Source organism: Caloenas nicobarica, chromosome Z, assembly GCF_036013445.1.
Source record: "Caloenas nicobarica isolate bCalNic1 chromosome Z, bCalNic1.hap1, whole genome shotgun sequence".
NCBI classification, from domain to species: domain Eukaryota; kingdom Metazoa; phylum Chordata; class Aves; order Columbiformes; family Columbidae; genus Caloenas; species Caloenas nicobarica.
This window is the reverse complement of record NC_088284.1, coordinates 102,847,402-102,874,232: the sequence shown is the minus strand read 5'-3', so window position 1 is coordinate 102,874,232 and position 26,831 is coordinate 102,847,402. Positions and strand designations below refer to the sequence as shown.

The 26,831-nt window shown below is 37.6% G+C and overlaps 1 protein-coding gene across 1 annotated transcript in view; it reads left to right on the top strand.

Annotated features, from left to right (window-relative positions):
* The window catches only part of FAF1 (Fas associated factor 1), a 163,031-nt gene that overhangs the window by 106,984 nt on the left and 29,216 nt on the right, over nt 1–26,831 (top strand). The window contains exons 10-15 of the mRNA XM_065657013.1: nt 1,649–1,775; nt 2,712–2,775; nt 3,672–3,753; nt 12,155–12,309; nt 22,698–22,834; nt 25,316–25,404. Of these exons, the coding sequence (XP_065513085.1) occupies nt 1,649–1,775; nt 2,712–2,775; nt 3,672–3,753; nt 12,155–12,309; nt 22,698–22,834; nt 25,316–25,404 (654 nt within the window). The remainder of the gene's footprint in view (nt 1–1,648; nt 1,776–2,711; nt 2,776–3,671; nt 3,754–12,154; nt 12,310–22,697; nt 22,835–25,315; nt 25,405–26,831) is intronic.

Genomic DNA, 26,831 nt, shown 5'->3' with positions numbered 1-26,831 from the left:
CTCTAGAAAGAAGCAGGGAAAGCTCGTTTTGCCATGGTCACCATCCTTTATGTTGTCAAATACATCAGCAGAATTGCATCTTAAAAGAATCGGTTGACAATTCCTGTAACGTGTAGCTGTGACAAAGTAAGGAACTGGGTAAATGAGTTTTACTTAGTAAAAGAGGAAAATAAACTAAGCAAGCCCCAATTTACTAAGCATTGGAAAATACTTCAAATTAAACAGAAGGCTGAAACATATTTTTAGTATTAGCAGAAAGAGATGTTTGCAAACAGTGTAATCTCTCATTTTGTTGTTTCTAGCTATTAATAGTCTGAGTTAAAATTTCCAGCGCCTTTGTCCTTCCTTGAAATCAATTTAATATAATAATTTTCCCATCTTCCACACACCTTTCTCACCATTTTATTTAGACAACTTTAGCCCATAAGGTTTATCTTGCTGCACAAGGATGTGCTTCCATCTGTTCAGCTCAGTTGAGCTGACAAGATGTAGTTTTGAGGTACGGTCAGGGTGCACGCCTAAAGAGATGCTGTTGGGTGGTTGTTAGCAATTAAAGGATGCTGAGACAAAGCTGTTCTACCTGTACCTGAACCACTTAGCAGCTTGAATAGGTGGTTATTGTTTTCTCTGGGATCTGCCAGCATAACTGTGTCATTACTTCGTTCTTTGAAAATTATGAGTTTTTCCACCTTGTAGAATTTTCTCATGGCTTTTTCATTCAGAAAACATTCTTTATTTGAAGTTCTTCATGTGTAGCTGTTGTAGGGAGAGATCCAGCAGGTTCGGAGCTCTTTGCTCCTCTCATGGTCACTTACATGCTAGAGCTGAAATCTCATGTTCCGTACGAGGCTTTGTTGCGCTTTCAGAGATTCATGTGAATTTTCTGTAGTGTACTGTCACTGTAATTCCGAGGTCAAGTGGAGCTGGAATAGTTGTTCATGAAAAGAAGTCAGTTGAGAGACAAGTTAACATTGAATAGTTAAAACAAAGTTTTCTGAGCCGTTCTGTGTTTCAGAAGACAAGAAACCCCAAAGATGTGACGGTGGAAGTTGGAGGCACGTATGGGACCTTAGTTTCTTGCTCAAAAATGTTCATTTTTCACATTTACATTAGTATGCCAAATAAATCAGCCTGTCATTCAGCAGGCAGTAGTCTGGTGTGCCAAGTTAGGACTTCAGGGGCTAAATTTGTATATCGGATGATTGCAATGCAATAGATTAGATACCTTTCCAAGGACTGTGCCCCAGCATGCAGGTATTGTACCTGGATGTCTAAAATTATTGATAGACGTGTGGCTTTTCTCACTCTTTGTTATGCAGTTAAACCAGCTTCAGTACTGTTAGATGGGCAAGAGCGTTAAGTTGGATAAGGTTTGCTCAGCTATGGGTATACTGAGCCAGTTCTTTAGGTGCTTAATAATGCATTTTGTCACATATGTCTGCCAGCCAGACTTCTGGTAAAAATTAGATCTTATGTATAAAAACAAGCTGATAATGTTGCATAAAATAGTAAAATAAGATGCAGTATATCAAGGGTTTTTTTATAGAAATCTGTAAATATTTTTCAGCATGTATGTATTTCATGCTTCACCTAAGATGATGTCTGCAAGAGAGGCTTATGGTGGGTCTTGTTTTTTGTTTTTATACAGCAGTGCACTGATGTTCATATGGTTAGTGACAGCGATGGAGATGACTTTGAAGATGCTACAGAGTTTGGAGTTGATGATGGAGAAATGTTTGGAGTAGCATCGTCTGCCTTGAGGAAATCGCCAATGAGTAAGAGCTGACGGTTAATTCACAATTAACTGGTGACTGTACAGCAGTAGTGAAGGCAGAGGGGTACGATGGGTCTGTGGAATATGAAACAGGAAAGTATCTTTTGATAGGATCTTAGAATTGTTTGAGTGTTGTGACTGATAGACGCATCAAATGAAAATAGTGCAAACATAATCAGCAACTATGACAGCATCTCCCCATGGAGGAAGCTTTTTAACCTTATGTTTTTCACTTATAGTTCAACAATAATAGTGAAACTCGGAGAAATTATGATCTCTAACCAAATGTTCCTGTAGATAACTAGATTTCTGCTTTCCTGTTTTGAAAACTCTACAGATTTTAGCTTCAGCATCATGTGATGATCAATATTTTTAGTCATTTACATTAAACAAGTTTCTCAGTGATTATTTGCCCTTGAATTATGAAAAGGATTGAGCAGGAGCAGCCAGTTACCTCCTACATGCAATTCTTGTATACTCTTTATTTACTTCAGGCTTGCATTAGCATTACTGTCTAGAAGCAAATATGTGTAATAATATGGAAAACTTTTTTATCATTATGTATAGGAAGTTTTTTTTTAAAAAAAAAAAAGGAGAAAGAAAAGTAACTAGCAATATAGTGGCCTTTGAAGCCAATCCTTTTGTTTTAATATATTAAAGTCCAGAGTGTTAACTCCGAACAAGTGATATGTCACATCATACTGGACTTGATGATTTTACTTTGGAAAGCTTGAGTATATTAATGAGAGCGGCGCCTGGACATTTCATGTCTTTCTAAAGGTTCGTAGTTGATAGTCTTTCATGAAATTTATGTGGTCTCTTGATAACCACTTCACTAAGCTGTCAACATAAAAAAAATCTGTGAAGCAAAGTGAGTTTGCATGTGAAAATCTGTTTCCATAGCTTGCATTTCATTTATAATTTTCATTTTTTTAAGTGCCAGAAAATGCTGAAAACGAAGGAGATGCCTTATTACAATTTACAGCTGAGTTTTCTTCGAGGTAAGTTTAGCCTACTAACTGTGCACTTCTTGTTACAAACTAAGTAAACTTTAGTAAATAACGAAAATAAAAATAAACCAAATGTACGTATTTTCTTACGGGATCGTAGCATATTTAGGCATCCTAATCTAATTTATTTCAACTAAACATTTTTAGAAGTCTTTCTGAAATATTTCTCAGTCCAAGTTAGAGTGACAGATTCTTGCCTTATTTAATTTGCCACTAATTAATATCATTACTTAATTATGTAAGGATCCAGAAGGATGATAAGGATTCTGATTATGTATAATAATTTTAATTTGATATACAGGAACAGAAAAACTGTAGCTTACGAATGTTGAAAAATATATAGAGTTGCAATATGAGTTTTCACAGTAATGAAGTGGCTGGATAGATCTCTACTTACAAAAAATATAGAAATTCTGGGTTTTTAACTTTATACTACCAAATCATACATTGTTAAATGGTTGCCATGTTTCATCAAACAGGTGGAAGCTGCAAACTAATGTAATGCAAAGTTTGTAACTTCTGTTTTCACTCCTCTGTGATGAAATATATATGTGAGATGCATTAATGTGTAATACAAGAACAGCCTTCAATTAACCTTTAAGAATATAATAAAGAGAGGAAATAAGTTACGATTGAAAAATTATATAGAACCTGAGGTGTCTATGTGTGTAAACAAAGTTTTTATGATAAAATTTGTTAAGATAGTAGTAAGTTACTTTAAGCTTTTGAATGTTAGGGAACAGGTGGCTTTTAAAGGACAGAAGGGAAATATTTAGAAGTGTAGTACTTAATCTTTCTAAAAGTTTAGCCAACACGTTATTTTTACAGAATATTTGAATTGCTTATCCATGTAATTTTTGATTAATTGGAAGTTTTATCTCAAATAGATATGGTGACTGCCATCCTGTTTATTTTATTGGATCATTAGAGGCTGCTTTTCAAGAAGCCTTCTATGGGAAAGCTAGAGATGTAAGTGTGTATTAAAATTATTTAATCTGGGTGGGGGGGAACGGAAATCACTGTACATGTTTCGTCTTTGTTTTAGAAACATTTTTAAAATGTTTTAAAACATTTTGGAGTTATCTTGGTTTTACTGTTTGTGAAGAGTTACAGTCTTTTAGTTGACTGACTAAGACACTTACCTTGGTTGTTGAAATTACAGTGAATAACTCAGGCTTTCTAATCATTCGGGCTGTATTTTTGTTGGAGTCCTTTAGTCATCAGAGCTACTTTTTTTTTTTTTGTCTTTTTTTCTCTCTCTCTTTTCTTCCTGCAATAATGGTGTCCTAGCACCACATAACACTGGCTGCGAGTCTTGTGGTTGACAAGTTCAATGTTGCATGGTGGTAACTCCTTTGAAGGACAGCTAATGAAATTGTAAATTTGAATTGAAAGGTCTCCAAAATACAGTGCGCTTTTTTTTCCTTTGTACAGCCTTTATCTGCCAAGTAAATTCCAGTTCTAAGGTTTGGTTATTTAGCTTTCTGTACATCCAACCAGACATCTCAAGTTTCTGTTATTCCATGCACAGTTTTAAAATCAGTATTTTAATAAAACTAGAGTGGGGATAGTTTATTTAAGTTTTGGTGACTTGAATTCACTAAGGAGAAACCCAAACCCCTGCATAATTAAGCATAGATAAAGCTGAAACACAAACAAGAAAATCGTGCTGTTTAAATTTGCTTTTTGTTGTCTCGATAGATATTTAATTTTAAAATGAAGAATGTTTTGGCTTCGTGTAGTTATTCATATTGGAAGGAACAGCTACATTATGTTCGGGGCTGTTCTGATAAGTGTGTGCAGTGTTATGAATCTACAGCATTTAACTTAACACATATTTAACATGTGCACAGTTTTTCTCACATTCTAAGTTTAGCGAATATTTTCATGTATTTGTGCAGATTTCAGAATATAAATAGATACAGAATAATCAGTGGCAAAGTATTAATTCATAATAACTCATTAAAGCTGGAACTTAAAGCATGTTTAAAACAAATTAAATTATTAATTCAACAAGAAAAATGTTTGAGTTAGGAAGTTCCCTTTGTGTCATTTCATCAGAAATGGTTGACAGTGTATCAGTATAATAATGGACGAGAGCCCATTTGGAGCTTCCATAAATATTGTTTTATACGTGTAAATCTGATATTAATGTAGTACAGTTATTTGGTTTTTTAATACTCTAGGTACATCCTACACTACTTACATAGCACATCTGAAATTCACGTCTCCTTACATTTCTAATATTTTGTGACGTAGTCAGAGCAGATCCCCATCAGGATAAAGTTATATACTTAGGAAAGTATTGGGTTTGTGGCTTATTTTTTTTCCTCCAAATATTGCCTGAATTTTTGAAAGCCCTTCTCCCCAACTACCCTATGGAATGACATTATTTTTATTGTAACATTCTGATTTAAAACAAAGGTATGAAAATGTGTATATACCATTTATTTTTACTGCATTTTTCCTGTTACAAGTAATTTCAGTACTGCCTCTTGGAATTCGTATTGAGAAAAGGGATACATTATTTTATATTTCAACAATTGCATTTCATAAAATAATTCAATATGTATATCAGTATAAGAAAAAAGGCTTAGGAGAAATTGCAACCTGTGTGTCTTGTCTTCTAATTTATACTGTGGAGGGCACTTAATTTTACCAGGGCAACAGATGAGCTTCAGGCACCAGCATTCTTCACTTGAAGTGAGAAATTGAGTTCCAAGAGTAAATAAAAACAAGATTGAAGGTTTAAATCCTCTGCTAGGCTTTTTGAACTTATATACTCATTAAATGTTTATTGGAGTGGTGGGATTACGAAGGATTTGGGTAGCTTCATCAACTGGTATATACTTAATCACTAAGTAAAACACTACATTTGATAGAGTGTTTCTCACGATGCCACACTCAATCCATCTTAATGAAAACCGCTTCAAACTGATTTAATTTGAGAGCACTTGGCAGTGAGAGTGCTCGGAGATCTTGGCCTTTTCTTGACAAATTCTCAACGCTGTCCAGAGCGGAAGGTGCGCTCTGCAGTTCGGGTCTAGTGAGACAGCCACCAGCTACTGTTTTAATCTATGTTGTGGATAATTTTTCCCTCAAAAAAATCCCCGTCTATATCAACCTGACGCCTTTTTGCAGCGATATTTTTGTTTGGGTTGTTTTAAGAAAATTAACTTGTGTCAGAACAAGTGTTTTGAACACAGATTGTGGGTTAAAATTCTTTTAAAGGAAATAGACGTTCTGTGAAATCTTAGTGTTTTTCATTTTCTTGTGTTGGAAAGGATGGTAATTCATAGTCACTTAAGGAAAACGTTAGCAGAGAAAGAAATACCTTGTAAAAAATGTTTAGAAATGTGTCTGTTACCCGTGTTTTGTTTAGCTCTTACTATTGTCATTCTTCATTCGAGTCTTTAGATAGTGAAGATCGCTGTATATGGTGGGTATGGTTTTTTCTTTTAGAGCAACTGCTACCACGATAGTGCCAGTTGTAGGTAGGAGAGATGGAATGAGGTCAGATATAGCTCTACTTTAAAACCTATATGTCTCTTTAGTACAAAAATACAGTAGCCAAGCTGTAGAGCTCTCCCTTTAACAACTGGTGTCCTTGGCAATGAAATCTCCGGTTAACCTCTTGTAGCTTGCGAGTTCGGGACATCGTGTGTTCATTTCCAAGCCTTATTGTACACACAACACGAGAAAATATTTTCATTATGAATTTTTTTCAGTTGGGTCAGGAGAAGAAAGAGAGATAGAGGGTTAACAAATAAGTTGGTTTTTTATGGAATTCTACTTCTGCTTATAATGCCAGTTGGAAACAAGCATTTCTGTTAGACTAGTTTATGAAGAACAAGCTTACTCTTGCTCAAGTAGCTACATTCTAATAGAAATACCTAAGCCATATGCCATGGAAGGAATCTTATAGCAGACAGTTCTAAACAGGGTGTTTGGGGGAGATTTCTTTGCAACCGAAAGCAGTTTGTGGGTGCCCTATATTCTGAAACATCAAAGGTTTTATCCTAACTTAGGGCGGTATTGTTGTTAATACAAGATCTTGAATCTCACTGAGCTATTTTCTTGGATAATACTAAGGTATTTTCTTTTATTGGAGCTTGTTGGCCTTTTCATTTTTATTGGTGGCTGCTACTCTTTTATTATGGGAAAGAATCAAGACATTCTCTTTACCTTTGCAGGAGCTCTTTCTATGCCTCTGTCAGATCACCTCCTGCTCCTCTCTCAACCTTTCTGTCCACTGACTTTTAATAAATATGTGAAACATCTCTCTTAGCACAGAATGGGATTGTCACCTCAATATGTATTCCTGCATGCTGAAAATGAATGATGTTTTTCTTCTCCTTGAATTCTGTCTTTCAGGTTCAATTTAGCGGCAGCACCATCCCTCTCATGTATTGGTGCTTTATTTCTTGATTACCTAGAAGAAAGTGTGTTCCTTCCGTGATTTGGCACATTCAAATAAAAGCTTTGGTGGTTTCTTTTTTGGTGACAGCAGAGTATTCTTTCATACAGGGCATTCTGTAGGATCATTTTTATCTGTGTAAAGCAGAAAACCGTCCCTCATTATTATTTCAGCTAATTAACTTCATGCTGAACTTAATACAGAAAAAAAGATTCACTGAGAATACAAAGAAAAGATTTCTGTTAGAGCGCTTTATAGAAACAACACTGACTACTCTCCAGTCTCTTGTCTCAGAAGAGAAATTTGAAGTCTGTATTTAGATGCCACCTTGTGCAGCTGATGCACCAGCCTGGAGGACAGAGGTTGTTCTGAATCCCAATTGCAGGATGGCTTTTTGGTTTAGTCTTTGTCATCTCGTTCTTTCCCATGACCAGTATGTTGAAGTAACTTCTTAAGTCCAATGAACAAGGGCTTCTGCAAGATGTAAGTCTGACGTATGGGTGAAAAAGGCACCCGTTCCAGAACAATGTGTAACAACATGTAATTATTGATTAGACAAAAATCTAGGCAAGTGAGTTCTGCCAGGTAGAAGGTAGAACTGAATGTATTCTTGCATGTGTTCCTTAAATACTGTGCAGCCATGTCGAGGAGTACTGCTTCAGCACCACCTTTCACTTGGACTCCAGGCATGTTTGAAATCAGGTCAGATTGCTACTGCTGCATTTTGTAAGGGGTGTGATCGTATTGTGTATGCAGAGCGTGCTTCGGAAATGCGTCTGTAGTCGGGCTCTCTGGGGGTCCTAGATGGAGAAATGACTACTTTACAGATTCCGGTTAAACGTAAATAACCTGAACACCAATCGACATGGTCTGGTTGAAACGGTAGAGAACAGGTATAGATGTATAATTCCAGGTACCCGGGAAGAGTAAATCAGCTGCACTACGGTAGATGTCAGGACATAAATTCCTGTTAAGTCCAATGTTAGTCACCTACATTTTCTTTCCAGTGTTGTCTGATGTGTGTTAACCGTTCTGTTCTTTAATTCTTAAATTAATTCTGAACTTGTGTATAATTATTGCTTAGAAATTTTTACTACAACGTACCAGCTTAGTAGTCTCATCAGGTGCCTACACACTGTTTATTCTGCTTCACCTTTCATATCTGAAAGGTTGGTCCTGGGTATGGGTCTCTTTTCAGGACTCTTTGTACTTAATATTAAATAATGAAAGTTTCTAGAAATTGTCTGCCACACTCTACATTTCCTTCTCTTTCGAAGCTTATGTTTGGTAGATCTTATTTGAGTTTGGTTTTAATTACTGGTTATTCTTTGCATTATGTAAGATATCACTACAGTTTGATTGAAATAGAGATACAACAGTATAATAAGATCAAATAGTTGAAAGATGAGAGTAGACTAAATCAAGCTTAAAGTAAAACATACCTTTACCTGAGAGAGTGGTTAGCTGTTTGAACAACTTACCATGGTTCATATGGATTCTCTGTCGCTATGTTTTTTTGAGACTAGTTATGTTACTGAAAGGTGTCAAATAAATAATAACAGAGATCTTGCTTCGTTAGCCTACCAGTTTGAAAGAACATTCATGCCTCTAGCAGATGTTAGATAGTGAATGTTTTTGTCTCAGTTGTTAGTTGAACTTGTAAACCTGAGATTCAAAAATAACCATTCAGGTCTGTGGTTTTGCTGACCCTTATGACTCTATTGCTGTTCTCATTCCAGTTCATATTCTTCCGAGGTATCCAAGTTATTCATGTTATTAGGAACTGGCTGACAAGCTTGGATATCCCATTACTCGGTGATCATCTGTTTAGTCTCTCAACCTCATGAAGATCTGTGTTTCTTTCTGCCCCAGTGCCAACTTTTCCCTCATTTCTTCTGTCTTCAGCATCCACATACTCTGAAAAATACATCTCTTGCTGGCTTAAGTTCCTGAAATCCTAAGGCCTTTGAAAGGCCATCAGCTCTTCAGCACTTAGAACCTTTTCAGTATCCCATACCTTCCTAGGGACTAGCAAAAGGTCTTCCCCATCAAATCTTTTTTTCTTGGTTAAAGTTTTGTGCTAAGCATACAACCCCAAGTCATTATATTTTTGAGAAATCCAACACAGAACAGGCTAGTGCTGCATTAGTAGCCTTCTTTTATGGAAGTCAAGACTTTTCAACAGCTTACTAAACCTATTTTATTAGCGTGGACTAAAAAATTCTCAGTATTAGTCATCATAGAATCCTAGAATTTACTCTGATTTTTCAAAGCCTTTGGAAAAAAACAAAAATCAAACCCCTGCTTATAAATACATACTACCATGGGTTAGTGAGGGAAAAAAAACCCCACAAAAACCAAACAAACCACAACCCACAAACAAAAAAAACCCCACCACACACAAAACCAAAAAACCACACAACAACAAAAATGAAAAAACACACCACAACAAACTCCAAGCCATGAGCCTTTGGCAATAACGCGTTTTTCCGAGGGAAAAAATATCCCCGGGCTTCCACTAAGATTTTTCAAAATCATTTTTCAGCACTTGAGTTCCTCCTGCTACCTCTTTTCATTTGTCCTAGCAGTATGCCTGTGCCTGACCTTAGCACTCTGGATGAATTATCAGACACAGGTACAGTCTTTTACATGTGATGCATTTTAGTCTGTGCACGGTGAGATTTGCCGATGCCACAAAAATTACATTCACATGTAAAGTAGCTCAGTGTAAACATCTATTGTGTATGTGCCTGTTTTGTTTACTAAAATTTGTCCCTAAATCTTTAAGCCTGAAACTGTACATATTTTGAAACATTCCGTTGTATGGAATCTCATATTTAACAGTTTCATGGGGTTGTTTCTTTGGAAGTAAAAGTGTTTCTCAAGAGCCCTTTTTTCTATCTGCTCCCAGTGAAAAGAGGAGAGCAAAGCCATCCGCTTACCACAAAGCAGCACCACCACAAAGGAAAGATTAAGGGTTTAGAGAGAGGTCAATGTGGGTTTTTCTCTAACTAAACACTTTCCTAAAGTTTCCTTGTGGAAAAAATAATGAAGTCATCTCAGAGTTTTTAAAGAATTTTTATTTCTTTTTCACCGTCTGCATTTGCTTGTCTTCTCAGCATGGATGTTTAATCTTTCTAGGCTTTGTGAATTGGTCCAAATGAATAAGTGGTGAGCTGTCTCTCTAGGAGCTAGAGGCTTATTCTAAGGCCCTAATCACTGAGTAAACACATCTTTGCCCTCCCTCTCTTACAACTGCTATATAATAGTCAAGATTCTAGCACAGTAACCTGGATATTGCAGGGATCGACGCTTTGAAATGCAGAATGGCTGATCCTCAAAAACAGACAGTGCCTGATCTTCCCCTGCCTCTTTCTTCTTTTTAAATTAAATATCACCCCAGAAATGCTGTTTTATTGCTTGATATTGTGCATCAGTGCCCTGGATTTTCAAGTTTAGTTTCAGTCAACATTGTTGGCTGCACCTATATGGATCTCTGCATGTTGGGCTTATTAATGGCCCTTCCTGGCACATGTGTACGTGGTTCTGAAGAACATTTAAATTAAATTAGACAAACATTCATGCAAATTACTAATCCCTTTCCCAAAGCCTAATGTTCAAATGTATTCTTCTTTTTATAAACAGTCATTAAGTTTTATCCAGAGCCTGTATATGAGGTGATAGCCATGCAGGTTTTTTACAAAGACAGCTCGTCTCAGAATTGCATCCTGTGTCTTGTTATATCAATGCAAGTCAATATATATAGTGTTCAGAGTGACTTCTGATTAAGAGATTTGACATGACTTTAAATAAAAGTCTGAAAATAGCATCCACCGTATTGTCTCAGCACATATGTTCAAGTAGGATTTTAAAATAAGGTAAGCAATATATATGGGCATAGGGAGTGGAAAGTTGTAATTTTCTGAATGGTATATATAATTCAGTGAATACCAGGTATAGGTCCTTAACTAGCTCATAGTTTCCCTATATTTTTCTCAGTCTGCTTTATACCTTTACATACACATAGACTCACTTTCCAAAAGGTGGTGTGAGATTGTCATGGGGACAGAGCACAGCCCAAATATTATTTGATAGGGATTCAGAAGAGCACAGCACAGATTATTTTTCTTTCAAGAGGCCACAAGCACCATCTTCAGCACCAAGTCGTTGCTAACGCGGTAACTACGACGCGATATATCGGTGCTGGCAAGCGCAATCTGATCCATGTCTCCCGTACTCCTTCACCTGAGTCTGAGACGTTTTTAGTGCCAGGGTGGCTGCCCAGCTGCTCAGCTCTGCAAGGGACGGAGCCACGAGGCTGGTCCGTGGCCCTCGGACCAGCTGCACGTGGGCTGACCGAGCAGGTGAGAGGCCAATGAGCCGTGGGCCGGATGGAGAGCTGCCCAAACATCCAGCGTGCAGCACCGCAGGCTTTGGGGCTGCACGCAACTCTCTTCTTCCTGACTCGTTTTCTTCTTTTATTTGGCTGCAGATGGGGTGATAGGAACACACCGTCATTTTTTTAAGGTTGCTTACGATTGGATTTGTTTAGGATCATAGATACTGTTCTGCCAAGAGGTGTGTTCCCTGCTCAGGGAATGGTCCCAAATGTTGTCCTCATTGGAAAGCATGCCAAAAAAGTTCACTTCTTTTTGAAGTTGTTAATAAGGTTTTTGATTTTGCATTCAAATGTTGCTTTTTTTCATGTTCTAAGGATATAATGTACCCGAAATAAAATTGTTAGGAAGCATTGAGAAGACTTACAGATTTGGAGGGATGAACCGACCATTTGACTTGAAATCTATTTTTTTTCCCCCCCGTGTGTGCACATTGAGATACTTGGCACCCTCAATAAACACCATGGGGCATACTAGCACACAAGCCTGCAGCAGAATTTTAAATTACTGAACAGTCTGAGGAGGTTTTCATTGATCTTTTCTCATGTCTTTTCAGAGAAAGCTTCTTGCTATCTACCTCCACCACGATGAAAGTGTACTAACCAACGTCTTCTGCTCACAAATGCTCTGTGCTGAATCTATTGTCTCCTATCTGAGTCAGAACTTCATCACCTGGGCATGGGACATGACAAAAGAAGCAAACAGAGCAAGGTGAGATGCTTTGGACTGTGGGTGGAACAGCTTTTCTCTCAAGGACGTTCTTCATCTCTGTGTCATCTCTGTGCATCAAATGTTTCGTTGCTTGATATTTATTTAGATTAAAATTCATGCTCATTCTTAGCTGGTCAATGAAGGTGTACTGGCTGATGCTCACTGGGAACTGGACATTCCTTGTTTTCATTACAAAGTGGCTTCTTACTCCTGTGTAGGGAAAAATAGTTGCAGAAATTATTTCCTTTTTTTCTTGTGTCTTTTTTTTTTTCCTTGAGTTTGTTTTGCACACATCATTCTAGGAATGCGTCTTCAAGGTTTTGCATTGCAGTGCCATGATATTATGTTCTAACTGCATTAGAACTCTTTGGGATAATAACTACTGTTGTTAAGGAAAATCTCATTAAAAATAACATTCATTTGATAAATTAGTATTAAAACCAGATTATACAGAACATTGGAAGCTTGTAATTCATATGAGCTTTTCTAAACTCCAAGTTTCTTACAGAACATTCCTTTGGTAGTGTTCAGATATTCTGATAGATTTTAATATAATTTATTAATAAAAGCTATCCTATGACTTAAGAGGCTATCATTTTACTGGTGAATAAAAAAATAAAAAACTGTCAATTCCACCTTCTTCTACTGATTTTTGTGGGTTGCCCACAGATTTTTCTTATATTTATATTAAGACTTCTCTCTCCTATAGTCATTTATCATAATGTGTTGAAAATAATGATTTTATGATTATATTTAGAAATCAGACCTGGTTTTCTAACGTGGACCTTATTTCAACGCCTCTACTTACAGAGAAGGTTACTGCTTGCCAGGATAATGTCTTGTGTATATTACTATAATGAGTGTTATTCTAACTTTTGAACAGAAGATGCAAGTGTCATTTGGTCTGGGATTAGGTTGCCACGTTTTTACACAATTCCATTGATTATGGAATAATTAAAAGTACATATTTATGTTTCTTTCTCTTGCGGCTTGCTAGAATAGACTATTTATGCATTCCTATTCTTAAATATGTAGATTATAGTTAGTATTTCTTTACTGAACATGGACACGGAGAACAGAACAACCTCCTTTTCTAATACGCTTTTAAAATGGCACTTGTGTTTCACAGGAATTCCTCACTCGACCTCCTGCATTTTGTCATTGGACAAATCAGCAGCTATGTTCCCAGTTTAAGTTATTCTAGGGAACAGTTAAAGATTACGGAAAAAAGCAGTTGCGAAAACAGATAAAAAGTTTTGTTAGATAAAGAAAAGAGAGAGAGGAAAAAGAAACATCTAGGTTCTTTCATGGGACCAAATACATGGACTGGAAAGTTGCTTAAGTCTTTTGGTATTGCCATTCATGGGCAGTAAGGAGCCTCCTCCTTTTCTTTTATCCCACAAGTTGGTGTAGAGGAAACACTATTTCTAAACCATCTGTAGTGGCTAAGTTCAGCTGACTACCTGCTGTTCTATTGTTTGCTTTTCTATTTAATTCTCTAGTTTCTTTTATTTTACAATGACAAAAAATTGCAGTGTAGTTTCTTTTGAAAAACTGTGTTTGAGGGGGTTTTTTTATGACTGACGATCAACAGCCATGTAATTGCTTTGTTGTGTTTTACTAAAGAAATCTATTAAGTAGCACAACTTTGATACACTAGTAATAAGAGTTTGCAGGTTACAGAGACACCTGTGGTGACCAAAGCGACAGAAGCTGCTTATTAGAAAGAGCCTGTACAGCTGTGTCCTATTAACTCCTTATGACACTTCTTAAAACACAAAATAAAGGGCTTGTTTAAGGCTTTATAGCTATTCTCAATGCACCTAGTCACCGATTGTGCAGTACGATAGGGTTTCTAAGCCTACGTTTTTTGCTTTCTGTTAACAACAACAAAGCAACTGTCATATTAACAGTCAGGTCAAAAAATAGTAAGGGGTAAACAAGGCATACCGGCTCGAATTAGAATAATTTCTCATTTGTGTTTTGTGTCACCTCCTGCTCCTTAAACTGTGATTTCTTCGGAGGGGGCCTGATGCTTCCATGTCCCTTTGGGAAGTGCCAATGCACTGTGGGCATTCCCATAAATAAATACTCATAGCTCTGTTTAATTACTGCCCTTCGTTATGTGACACAACGCCAGTGGCCTTGGAGCCTATTCTGTTCTGTATCCCCACAAATACAGTTGCACGTAGCTTTTTATTTGAATGGCGAGAAGACAAGGACAAGAACAAGAGAAGGAACTGCTCTTTGCATGCTGGTGTAGCCCAAGAGCAACTTATTTACAATTGCGCTAGTGAAAAAGCCGGGGTGACAAGGCAGAGAAATCAGGCCCACGTTATTTACAGCAATCAGTACGGATGCCTTAATGTCAGTAGTAAAAGACAAGTTTGTAGTACTGCATCAGAGCATGGATGGTTTCAAGCAGATATATATACTTTCTCATGCAAGTCAAAAAATCTTGATTATTCTGATTTGTTTTCTTGCACTTTGCTGTCCTCTTTCTGACATCTGTGGACATCAATCTGTTCCAAAACCAGTTTTAATAGTAGTGTCCATCCTTCTCATTGACGAAATGGTGGTTCATCCTAAATATTGTAGAACAAAAACAGCTCCAAAATCCTATTTTTAATATATTTCTTGGTTGACACTGATGTAGGGGTGTGCTTTGAATCCTGCACTACTGTCCACTAGCATTTTTCAGCCGAATTCTCTCCGTCTTTTTTCTCAACACCCATCGCAACGAAGTGAAGAGAGTTCTTTAGGTAGGACTAGAAGTAAAACGCTGTGCGCAAGTGCCAGGGTAACTGTTAGCAGTAATACAAGAGCATAAGCATTATGACATACATGCATACAAGCACATACCTAACTTTTTGTTAATTTGTTAATATAAATTAATATATTTTTATCCAGGACATACATAGATATACCCACATATGTACACGTACTCTGTTTATACACACAGCATTTATAAACATAGATTACGAATAATATTAACAGATTTCCAATGTCCGTAATGTTTGCTGAGCAAAGCAATGCCAAAACCATAAAACAGTGACTCAAACGTCTGTAGCAGCTTTTTAGCTTTTGATAACGTTGCCCTTGGGCGCCCTCTTTCAGGGCGTCGCCAACTTTTCTCAGCTCTGATGACAGGTACTTGTTAGTTTTAATGTTCAAATGATAGTTTTTCACTCTGCTTAAGCTTAGGAAAGAGTTAATTGACTAAAGCGCTTCTCAGCAGCAGGTTGTCTTCACCTGCAATTTCTGTCATCAAGTAATTAGCCATATTCACGGTTGCTGACCCTTGATACTAACCTACTGAATGATGCATGCCTGGATGAAGACCAGTTGACCATATTATTCCAGCTCCCCAATCCTATTTGAGCCTTCAGCAAATATATTGCAGGTGTGGGGTCTGGGAGAGCCGGGCTTGGGGAGCTGATTTCTCACCACCTCCTCAGGAGTGACCATAGATTCTGGGCACATTGTTTGCAAGACTGTTGGACGCGTTCTTTGGGCACTAAATCCTTAACAGGTTTCACAGAACAGTGTGAAAACCTTATCTATTGTGTTTTGCAATATTTTATTTAATTTACTCTAATAGCAATACAGTGCCAGTCAATCAAAACAGGTCAAAAGTCTAATTAATGTTTTAAAAATAAAGGTTCTCAAACACTAGGCAAGTTTCCATTTTCTGTATGGTTTGTTTTGAGGAAGAAGAGGAAAGAAGGTGAGGAGGGAACCCTTCTGTTCCATGATTACATCCCACCCGCTCATTTTCTCCTTTTCTCCTTTGCTTTTGATTTTAGTGGCGGTCTTAACAGAATGTCAAGATCAATTTGCAGCATGGTTTAACTCAAGGTTTGCATTCTGCCAGCAGCAATTGTCCTAACGAACAATGCCGTGTGTTCTTGTAACTTCAGAAGCTTTTAGAAGGCTCATGGCAAGGGCAGCATCTAATGACTTTATTAGTGTAGGGTTTCAAAATGGGCTCAGTAATTGTTCACATCTCTTTGTCATCTAGTCATAATTACTGCATAGTATTGTTCGGGGTTGCACTTGTGAATAGTTTCCTAATAGCACTGAAATGAAGAAAAAAGGAAAAGGATAAAAGGTGATTGTCTCTTTAGATGGAGAACAAAACAGCCTGTATATGGATGATGGTTAAACTGTTTATTATACACCCACCAGAAAAGGTAAACTATCCCTGCTTAAATATTTATATACTTCAAGGTAATTTCATGTTAGTAGTCTAAAAATGTCCAGATTTGGAAAAGTAAAAACGAGCAGAGAATGCATTTTAATCTGATCCTGATTAGTAACATTTGGATGTCTCTGTAATATTCAACTATAAATAGAAAATAGTCTCTCTGTTGATGTGATTAAGGTTTTCAGTGCATCATTTTATATGGCTATAGCAATGCTTTAAGGTCATCTGAAAAAAAGCCAAAACTATTAAAACCACAGGAATTAACTAAACTGATACATTTGTAAGCATGTATTTTAAGTCCCTACTATAAAACTGAATCCTAAAGCAAGTTCTATCCCACTGTACTCAAACCACAGCATAGCTTATTAAGCTTGCTGAACAGAAAAGGTGGAAGAATAAAACTCTGTAGTGTCCTGCGCGAAAGAGGTGAAGGCAGAAGAACGAGTGGTCCAGACAGACTTGTTGGGCTGCTTTGAGGAAGGAGAAAGAAGTTGCTGACAGATCCATCTAAATACGGGCGTCCACAACTGCACCGGTGAAGTCTAACGCCAGATGGAATTGAGGCTGTAGAGAAATGTAAATGCATCTAAGTCAACAGTCAGAAGAAATCATTGAGCTGGCAGAGTCAGACTCGTTGGTACCAAAACGCAGCTGAAAGGCGTGAGTGGATCTCTGGTACCGCTGGGTGCCCAATGGGGACAAAGCTCCGCTGGAGTGGGGATGCCTGTCCTCTCCCCTCTCCTGTTTGTCACCGTTCTGACTGTCTGGGGGTCTCAGAGAGCTGCAAATAATGGGGTTCAGTCCATGCTTGGCCAGGAGGTTCAACTGCACCTGTGTCACTCCTGACTGATGGTTGTCTGATGTAATCTTGGATGTGAGGGAGGTTTCTCGGCATTTCTCAAAAAAACCCAGTTTCAGTACGTGACTTTCACTGCCTTTGGGCAGTTCACACTAATATTTAACCAGAGTTTCTCTTGCAGAAATCAGTGAAAATTATATCTTGGTCCACTCAGTAGACAATGAGGTATTGTCTTCCTTTCTGTTGTGTTCTGTGGACTTAGCTGGTGCTGCTTTTTCCTGGGATTTTCGTAGCCTAAGCATCTGTGATTCCTTCAGCCTTCCCTTGTAGCTTGTCGTTTTGTAGATATTTATAATTGCAACCTTCACGTGGTCCTTCTGTACTTGGTCTGCACCTTGACTGATGCACTGTGCCTAAAACTACCTCCTCAGTGCTAAATACAGGAGGATTATTTCATGTTGAACAAACCATGCTTCTGTTTACTCACCCCAATACGATGCTTGTCTTCTTCACATCATGACTTTTCTTCTTCCCTTACTACTCGATTCTTATTCCGTGTTTGTGCAACTGTCTCTCCTACTCAGAGGCTTTCATTGACCTTGTTGAACTGCATCTTACTTGTTGGAACGTTTCCCTGATTTGTCAAGATTTAGCTGGATTCTTTTACTGACTTTCAATGTGCTTGTAGCTTCTCCCACTTTACTAACATCTGTAAAGCAACGCAAGGTACTCTGTGTTCTTATCTAGGTTATTATTTAATCTACCTAGCCTGGAATATTCCTTAGCTAATGGTGTATTACCTGCCTTTCTAATGTGACAGGCAATAATCAAAGCTACCACTGGTGTGCAAGTGCATCTTGTGTTTCCCGTTTTTAGTACAGCATTTTAGCAAGCGGTCCAGGTATATTTTATTTATACTTTTACCAATTATTTTGTCTGGTGCCCGGTGGTATCTGAAAGGATGGATTACTGAGTTTCTAGAGGGGTGTGCTTTAGACTAAACGGGGTTATAAAGTATTTACCTAATCTGTTTGAAGCTTGCAGGATGAAATCAGACCTTCCAGGTTTTATGAAGAGTTAGACAACCCACTCATCTAGGCTTTACTCTTGCATAAAGAAAAAGTGGATAAAGTAATGCTTTCTACATCTGAATCCCTGGATATTTAGCATGTGGATACTAAAGAGGATATCCACATTGTTTGATGCAGGCTGGTTTATGCATCTTTAAACCGTGCCTTCTATCTGTTGCTCATTTCCCCTTGTGTTTGAGTCAACAGTTATTTTATGACCCTACCAATGTGTGTAAGACAGAAACTCTGTATTAGGGAGACTATGGATAGCAAGCGTATTTTAATACAACATTTCATTACCTCAGCTTTTGCTTTTTAAAAAAATGTAAATACCAAATACAAAAATGTTCTTTTTACATTAACATTTTTATGAGTCTTATGTTGACTTTGCACAGTGTATTATTATTAAAAATAATCAGAAATCTTGCATATTTAATATTCATCATTGTTTTGTTCATGCCTGAGAAAGATGTTACATTTTTTTCACAGCCATTTCCAGATTTTAAAGTTTCTTAAAGTAAAGTTTGCCTTGGGGAAGTATCTGGTCATAAATAAATCACACTTTTTTTTGCTCAAATTCATGCAGGTTGTGAACCTGAGCGCTGTTGCAGACTGAAAGGGAATAGATACTTTAGAAGAGGTTACTAGATTTTGTCCTGCTGCTGCTTTTTGAGCAAGACTTTGGGCTGAGATGATATAGTGAAAACCATCTCCAGTGCAGCCTTTCTGTTGAAAAGTCCTTTGCGAGATGCACAATGGGCACCATGTGCCGAAGGGCCTCATGGTAGGAAGAACTTCTCCAAAGTTTTCCCACCAGCGTGTAAAAATTAAGAGGAACTACAGGAATATTTATATGAATAAAACTGTAACAAATAATCAGATCTCTGTTACTTATTTTGGTACGGAAAATAAGGAAAAATTGATCTAAAATCCTATGCAGTTTTTTATATTTATTTAATAACTGCTGGTTTAATTGCTAGTGAGTCACAAAGAAGTAAAGAAATGATGCTGTCTGCTGAAACGATTACTTTTCTTGATAAACTTTATTCTTGTAACTTTCGAAAAATTTTTAAGTCTTTTTCCTTCATAAAACGCTTTTTTACCTTTCTCATACTTCTCCCTCCTTGCATATTTTTGTGATTTTAAAAAGAAAAGGACTAGTAGGGTTTCATTTGCCCTCCCCTTTCTGGCAGCGTTCCTCTATTTCCACTTTTGGTTGGAGATCACAGTAATCCAGCATGTTGTGGAAAACAGTTCTCCCCCGAGGGACATCTGGCTCTTTGATGCTCTCCACAGGCAGCTCTCTTGACAGCTCTGGAGATGCCACCGAAAGATCCAGCGCACTTCAGTGTAGATGAAAGCAAGAAAATCCCATGTTAGTGATGTACAGAGTAAGATACTGGTTATTGCACCAAATTGTTTTGGTCCTACTTACATAGTCCTGACAGTAAATATTAGCACAGAGGAGATTTTTTTTTTTTTTTCCCCAGATATGTATTTGGAAGAAAGCAAAAGGGTCTGTAAATACAGAATCAGTAAAGGCAGACAAGGAAAAAAAAAACCGCAAAATTATTTAAGTAGTTGTGAAATCTATTAAAAGGCATGAGAAAAACTCAGTGGGGATCGTGAATGAAAATTCAGTTCCTACCCATCTAGCAATATGAAAAGGTGAGATGGGTTAGGAGTAACTGCTGAGCACTTACCTCTGACCTGGCCAAGAGCATGTGTGTGGGTGAGGAGTTGCTGGTGAAGAGGAGTTGGACGGTGTCGGCGCTGGAGGCTGCTGCTGCTCTCTCTTTATTCAGCATTGCATCATTTGATTGCCTTCACACCTTGGTTGTGAACTACGTTTTAGTTCAACAGACTCGTGCTGTCTTACTTGCTTCCAAAGAGTGGGATCTGCTTTGATGGACCGTGTTAGCGAGAAGAGTTTCTCGTGTGTATTCGCTCTGCTCCGAAGACACGCATCGATAACCACAAACATCCTCACCGCAGCTGCCAGCACTGTCATGTGCCAAAAAAGTTGGAAGTGCTGGGAAGGAGAGTTTTGGTTTTCATTCCTCCTCAAAAAAGACAAAGGCAGCGGTGGCAAATCTGTGGCATTTGGGTCAGAATTGGCACGAGGTGCCCTTGTAACTGGTACGTGAGTGAGCTGGCCGCTCTCGCTGGGAAGGGAGGCGATTTGAAAGGGCAGGGTAGATGGCACCAGCGGCTTTAAGAAGTGGCCCCAAGGGGAAAAAAAAAGCAACCAACCAACAAAAAAAACCAAACCGAACAAATAAAACAAAAACCAAACCAAAAAAAAAGACAAAAAACCAAACACCAACACCATGATGGGAGATGTTGGCATCCGTTCTGCTGTTACTCAACCAGGAAAGTGTGTGTAGCCTTACAACAGCCTGGCACATCTTCTGAAGCCAGGGAGCTAAACCTGTTCCCAGCCTTGGCTATAGAGGACCCCGAGGTATCACAGTCTGTTGGGCTCTATGTTGGCAGCCAGAAGTTCCATGTATGAAAATTCATCTCCTGGAAGAAAATGATGTGAGAGATCTTTTAATGTACTGAAATACCTACTTCATTCAGAATTCTCTGCAATGAAAATCCATACCTATAAGAATGTATCTTGAGACTGGGTTATGGGTTGACTAAATACAGAATTGATTAAAAACCAAAACATACAGCAAAGGCAAACCTTGAACTCACATAAGCAATTTTGCTGTGGAAGATCAGCATTGACTTCTGTGAGGCCAGGATTTCACTTATGTATTCCCACCTTGAAAAGTGACCATCAAAACCCATTATTTAGCTTAAGAGTTTATATGTCCAGACTTTCTGGACACTTTCTCTGAACACATGGTATTTCTCTACGTGGCTGTTTCCAAATAGCAGTCTCTACTTGGCGTTTTCGACATTGTCTTTTTGTGTGATAGTTCTGAATTGCAAAAGACAATCAAGGAGGCAAGGAAAGGTATTTGCCAGTAACATTTATGGCTTTGAAATACTCTCTTTGAAATACCTACACGTTGCCTTCCATCCAACTATGGCCATAGTTATCCTACAAATTGACTCTGAGGAGGGTTTTTATACTTCAGGTGCCTTGAACAAGTTGTGTTGTGCTCATCAGGCGCATCAAGTTTTAGCCATTTCATTGGGTGCAATATATATTGATTAAAAAAATTACAATTTTGAATCTTTTCAGTATCTTTGAGAAGAAATTACTTGGAGCACTTGACATTTTAATGCAGTTTGTCTTTTCAAATACATTTGGCTTCTAATGCAAGTGACAACAGGACTTTGCTCTTCAGTTAGAGCATACATTTCAGAGTAGTTGTTACCTAAAATATTATCACAAGGCATAAGAAAACACACGATTTAAGTTGCCTTTCATGAACATAATTAAGAATTAATAAGCCTGTACCAGTGGCTAGTCCTCAGAATTTCCACTGTTTTGCCTTTTGTGACCCGTGTTATTAAAAGTCCATTATTTTTACAGACTTTATTAAATTGGATCTTATTAAAGCATTCTATATTTGCATTTGGTCTTTCATAATTCATTATTATTATGACATTTACTTTTTACCATCAGATCTGAAAACATATCATAAGCTACCCTTTTCTCTTGAAAGAAATGCTAATTTCAAACAGTCCTCTAATGGAAGAGAAAAGCTTTATCAGTTTTTTCATTTATTCAAGATCGTGTTGAGAATACTAATGCTAGACTTCTGTATGCTAATATCCAAGAGCTTTTTTGGTCAAAAGCTTAGAATTATTGTTTTTAGACCACACTGCTAAGTATGTCGCTGGCAGGGCACTACTACAAAAGAAAATGTAATTCTGAAGTACCGCATTTTAATTCTGACTGATAAAAACAGTTTCTTGATCTTTCATTATTAAATTCTGCTTTCGTGTGAAATGATACAATTTTTCTACTTATGTTTAGTAGATTATGGCTCTATTTAATTTCTCTTTAGAAGTTTTTAGCAATTGATCTAGCGTGATTATTTAAGGGGGTTAGTTTTGAATTACAACTTGCAGAATAGTGTAGCAGGAATCGAAATTCTTCATCAAATAAATCTCTGTCTCAAGCAGTTATGAATTGTTTTAATTCAGGCAATCTGGAATCTATCATATTTGTAAATACTCTCATCATTTAATCATAAAAAGGGAGAAAGAGCTCTAGAATTTAATGCAGAAGCCTAGATGCTAAATAGTAGGTAACACTCAGTTAAACTACTGAATTTAGCCTTTTTTTTTTTTTTTAACCTAACTTCAAAAACAATTCTACAATATTAACTTTTTTTCCCCTGAATAGGTTCCTGACGATGTGCACCAGACACTTCGGGAGTGTTGTAGCTCAAACAATTCGAACTCAGAAGACAGACCAGTTTCCACTTTTCCTTATTATTATGGGAAAACGATCATCTAATGAAGTATTGAATGTAATTCAAGGTACAGTTCTCAATTTATATTAAAAGTAGTTCTTATGTGATTATTGAAACTGTTAGAAGACATCTTTGCTAACCATTTCTTTTTTAAAATGTTCAGAATATGAATTTCTTTTACAACAGAAGCTTTGTTGCCATGATATAAATAGCCACTATTCATAAACATCTTAATTAACATAGCAGTAGAGACTGAAGTTGCCGTGACTGTAGTAGAATCATAATTTAAGTGTTCAGATTTTTTAGAGTAGAAGCCAAATCTGAATAAGGAGCTACACTTAGTTTTCTGAATTTATAGCCATATAAATTGCTGATTTCCAAAGGATTTTGGCTGCACTTTTTGTGTAGTGCTGGAATGCATTTAGTTCTGCGTGTGGGGCTCCTTGTTGACATGTGGACTCCTGTTGCATGTAGTGTGCTGATATTTGAACGTGAGTTGCTTTTTCAGACCTGCCTGCAGTGTTGAGACCCAAATTGGATCAGGATTTTAAGTTGCGAATATAATCTCACATAAATGAAGCTTTCTGGCTCACATGAGCAGTTATTTCTGACGGAACCATTCCCCTCATTTCACTGACAGCAAGATGACTTAGATGAGGAGTGATGCCCCTGAACTGCTGTTCTCAGTAACTCTTCAAATTAAAATGCATCAAAGAATGGCCGCCTCTCATTTCTTCCGCTTTCTCCATAAGTTTGCCTTCGTGACACTGTGTCCTCATTTATTTATTGCTTCTATCTAGCAATGTTGATTTTAATCTCCTTATTTTCCTGAGGAAATTCAGCCTCAGGAAATACTGCCTTTTGCAGACAGCATTGCTGTTTCTTTCTTCATATGGGATTAATTATTTTCCTGAGGAATCTGCAGTGCTTCTTCCTATGGCTGAAATTGTGAATTTTGCATGGATTTTGTCTCCTTGGTGCAAGGTACAGCTCAACACTAATATACAGCAGAGTTCAGCATATGTATAACTTTAACCACCTGTGTTATCCCCCTGAAGTCAGTGGTGCTTCCTGGCTTAAATTCCTTTACTATTTAGCAACCTGGTGACTCAAAGTCATAATGCATCTTTATATTACAAAATAATCCAAATTATTTCATCACATTCATTAAGGTGTCATGATTTTTCAAGTTTTCTGCAAGCAATCTTTTGAACTAAACTAAACTGCTCATCTGTTGCAGCCTTGCTGAAATGTATCTAAACGTGCTGTGCTTGTTATTTTCCCGTGAATCGGGATGCTGGCATCTTTTTAACAATATGCCCTCAAATAAATGGCCATCTCTGAAGTCATGCGTGTTGTAGCATGCGGGATAACATTTTCTGCGAAGGTGGCGAGTGCTGGAAATGGGAACAATGAGGGGCTTTCAGGGCTGGGTGACAAGGCTTGTTTACAGAAGAGATACAACAATACAGAAACTTAAGTCCCACTGGCATTTATTGAAATGCAGACTGTCTTAAGTTTGCTTTCGGTTTTTATTTTTTCCTGGGGTTGGAAATTATGGGGACAGTTCTGTTTTCTTTAGCGGTGCTGTGGCTTCTGGTTAATTGACTCCTTTTAAAAATTTGACCAGCATCACCAGTATAAATTTAGCTCTTGTTGGAATTGTTCTGCTGGGGTCTGGAGGCTGATTAGGTTGGCAGATGTTAAGAGTTTATAGTCTTTGGCCATTTCTCATGGTCTAAGACCTTTTGACTGCTATGACAAGTGGCTCTAATGGGTAGTCTGGTCTCCCATCTAGGAGGAGAAACCAAAGACTGAGTGCAGCTTGGTAGGGAATTAAACTAATCCTTCGGTCTTACTGAAGACTGGAGGCACACTGCTAGAAAAATCTGTTTTCCTGTGTAAGTGCTATATTTCTTGATATATACACAGGTAACTTATTTTTCCACTATTATTAGCTTTAAAAGTTTTATCAGAGGCAAATGCACTCTAGACAATATATTATACTACTTGAAATTTTCCTGCTACTTATACCTGAATAAAAATGCATGTGCACACATGCATTCAATCACTGTATTTTGTTTTTTCCATTTTTGTAAACCAATCTGCTTGGATGCTGGTGCCAGCATCCTGCCTTTTGTTAGCTGACTAAGCAATTGCTTCAGTCTCGCTCATTATACTTGGGAATTCTAAAGCTGTAAAATCAATGTCATGTCTGGGCACCCCAGATATAGGAAAGTTTATAAGCCTTTCCTCTAGCATCAGTGACTACAAGAAAAAATGGAGTTATTCCATGCAAGCACAAAAGCATTTGTTCAGATTTGATCTACCTAAAACTTTAGCCTATGATCAACGTTTGTTTGTAAAAATAATACTGAATTTTCAATAAAAAGGCAAACTGAAAGCATTCTCTTGAGATACTTGTATTTTCTTCTCTCTCTTTTTTTTTTAAGCTCTGCCTGTTTCTTACAGATTAATTCTAAAATGACTTCTTTGTTGTTTAATAAGTTTAATGATCTGAAGTTCAGCTATCTTCCTTTGTTGCTAGGTAACACGACGGTGGATGAGCTGATGATGAGGCTGATGGCGGCGATGGAGATCTTCAGTGCCCAGCAGCAGGAAGACATCAAGGACGAGGTGAGCCTTGAAAGTTACTGCAGATACCCGCTGGCTTCCGCAAATCCCCATGGATGCAAAATTAACCAGGTGTTTCTTTAGCCAATGAAGTTTGGTGTGATGTGTTTTACTGTCTCCTCTATCATCAGAGATTAAAAATGTTAAGTCTCCTTTGTATATTTATTTGGGTCTCTCAGAAAAACTCCTTCTTGGTTTACCGTCATTTTTGGTTTGTTTCCTTTTTCGGATTATTAGTCATGAGTAACTGTTTACATTTGCAGTGGTATTATAGAACTTATTATGCTCGTACAAGGAAACGACAGTCAGATTTTTTCGCAATGACCAGCTTCAAGTCAGAGGTAGAAAACAAAATTAGGTTGATACCTCCTAAAAGGAGGTTGAAAAGCAATGTTAACCAGAATGATGCCAGTACTGAATCACCATTCAGAACACCACAGAATGGGTGACAGTGACAAGAATTTTCAAAAACAGAGTTTCAGTCATACAGAAGTAGACACAGTCAGCTATACAGTTGAAAGATGTTTATCTGTTACTCTATAAATTGAGAGTGACATTTTGAAGCAATGAAGTACTTAGTGAGGAATTTATAATAATAGGTGTGTTGCCATTCAAGATTATTCTTATCCTGTTGTAGAGACATTGATTGACAATAATTCACTAAACACATTCTTCACATTTAAATCTTGTATCTCATTAGTATGAGATTTACTGATTATGGTTATAATAACATGAAGGCACGGTATCTGCACAATATCTGTAGTTCATTTTCTCTTCTTTATTTATGCTACCTGTAATTCATCAGTAAAGAAATTGACTTTAATTTTGTTAATACTGAACACAAATTCTAATACGAGGATTACAACAAAAATACGAGGCACAATATAATTGAATTTTTAATTGCATTTAAGAGGAATATGTTGGTATGGGGGGAGGGTTTAATGCTTTAATAAGAAGGTAAAATTCACATCACAGATGAGTTCCAAGAAGGGTTTAGAACTGGAAACTATAAAAGCTGATAGGAAGGAAACAGAAGGGAAGAAAAGCATATAAAGACAGGGAGATAAGAGCAGATAAGCAATAGGAGAAGGAACTAGAAAGTGATAGGAGTGGAATAGAGAACAGGAGACCAGAACTGTTGTCCAGAGCTGGGGAGATCAGTCTTCATGAGAGAAGAAGCTGGAGGTCAGGTGAGAGAGTCCTAGGAGGAGAAAAACAGGTGCGTTTGCAACTGAGAAAAATCTGGGTGTAAGGGAGATGAAGTTTAAAGAAAGAGAAGACTTGGTGGCCTTGAGGCCATGATCGCAGAGCTGGGAACTGGTTGCGCTGCTGTGGGTCCTTCCCTGGATGGCCGAGAACACTGACAGTCCACTAACATGTGTCCCCACGCAGTGATATGGGAGTTTGCTGACTTCTTACTCTTAGTGTGC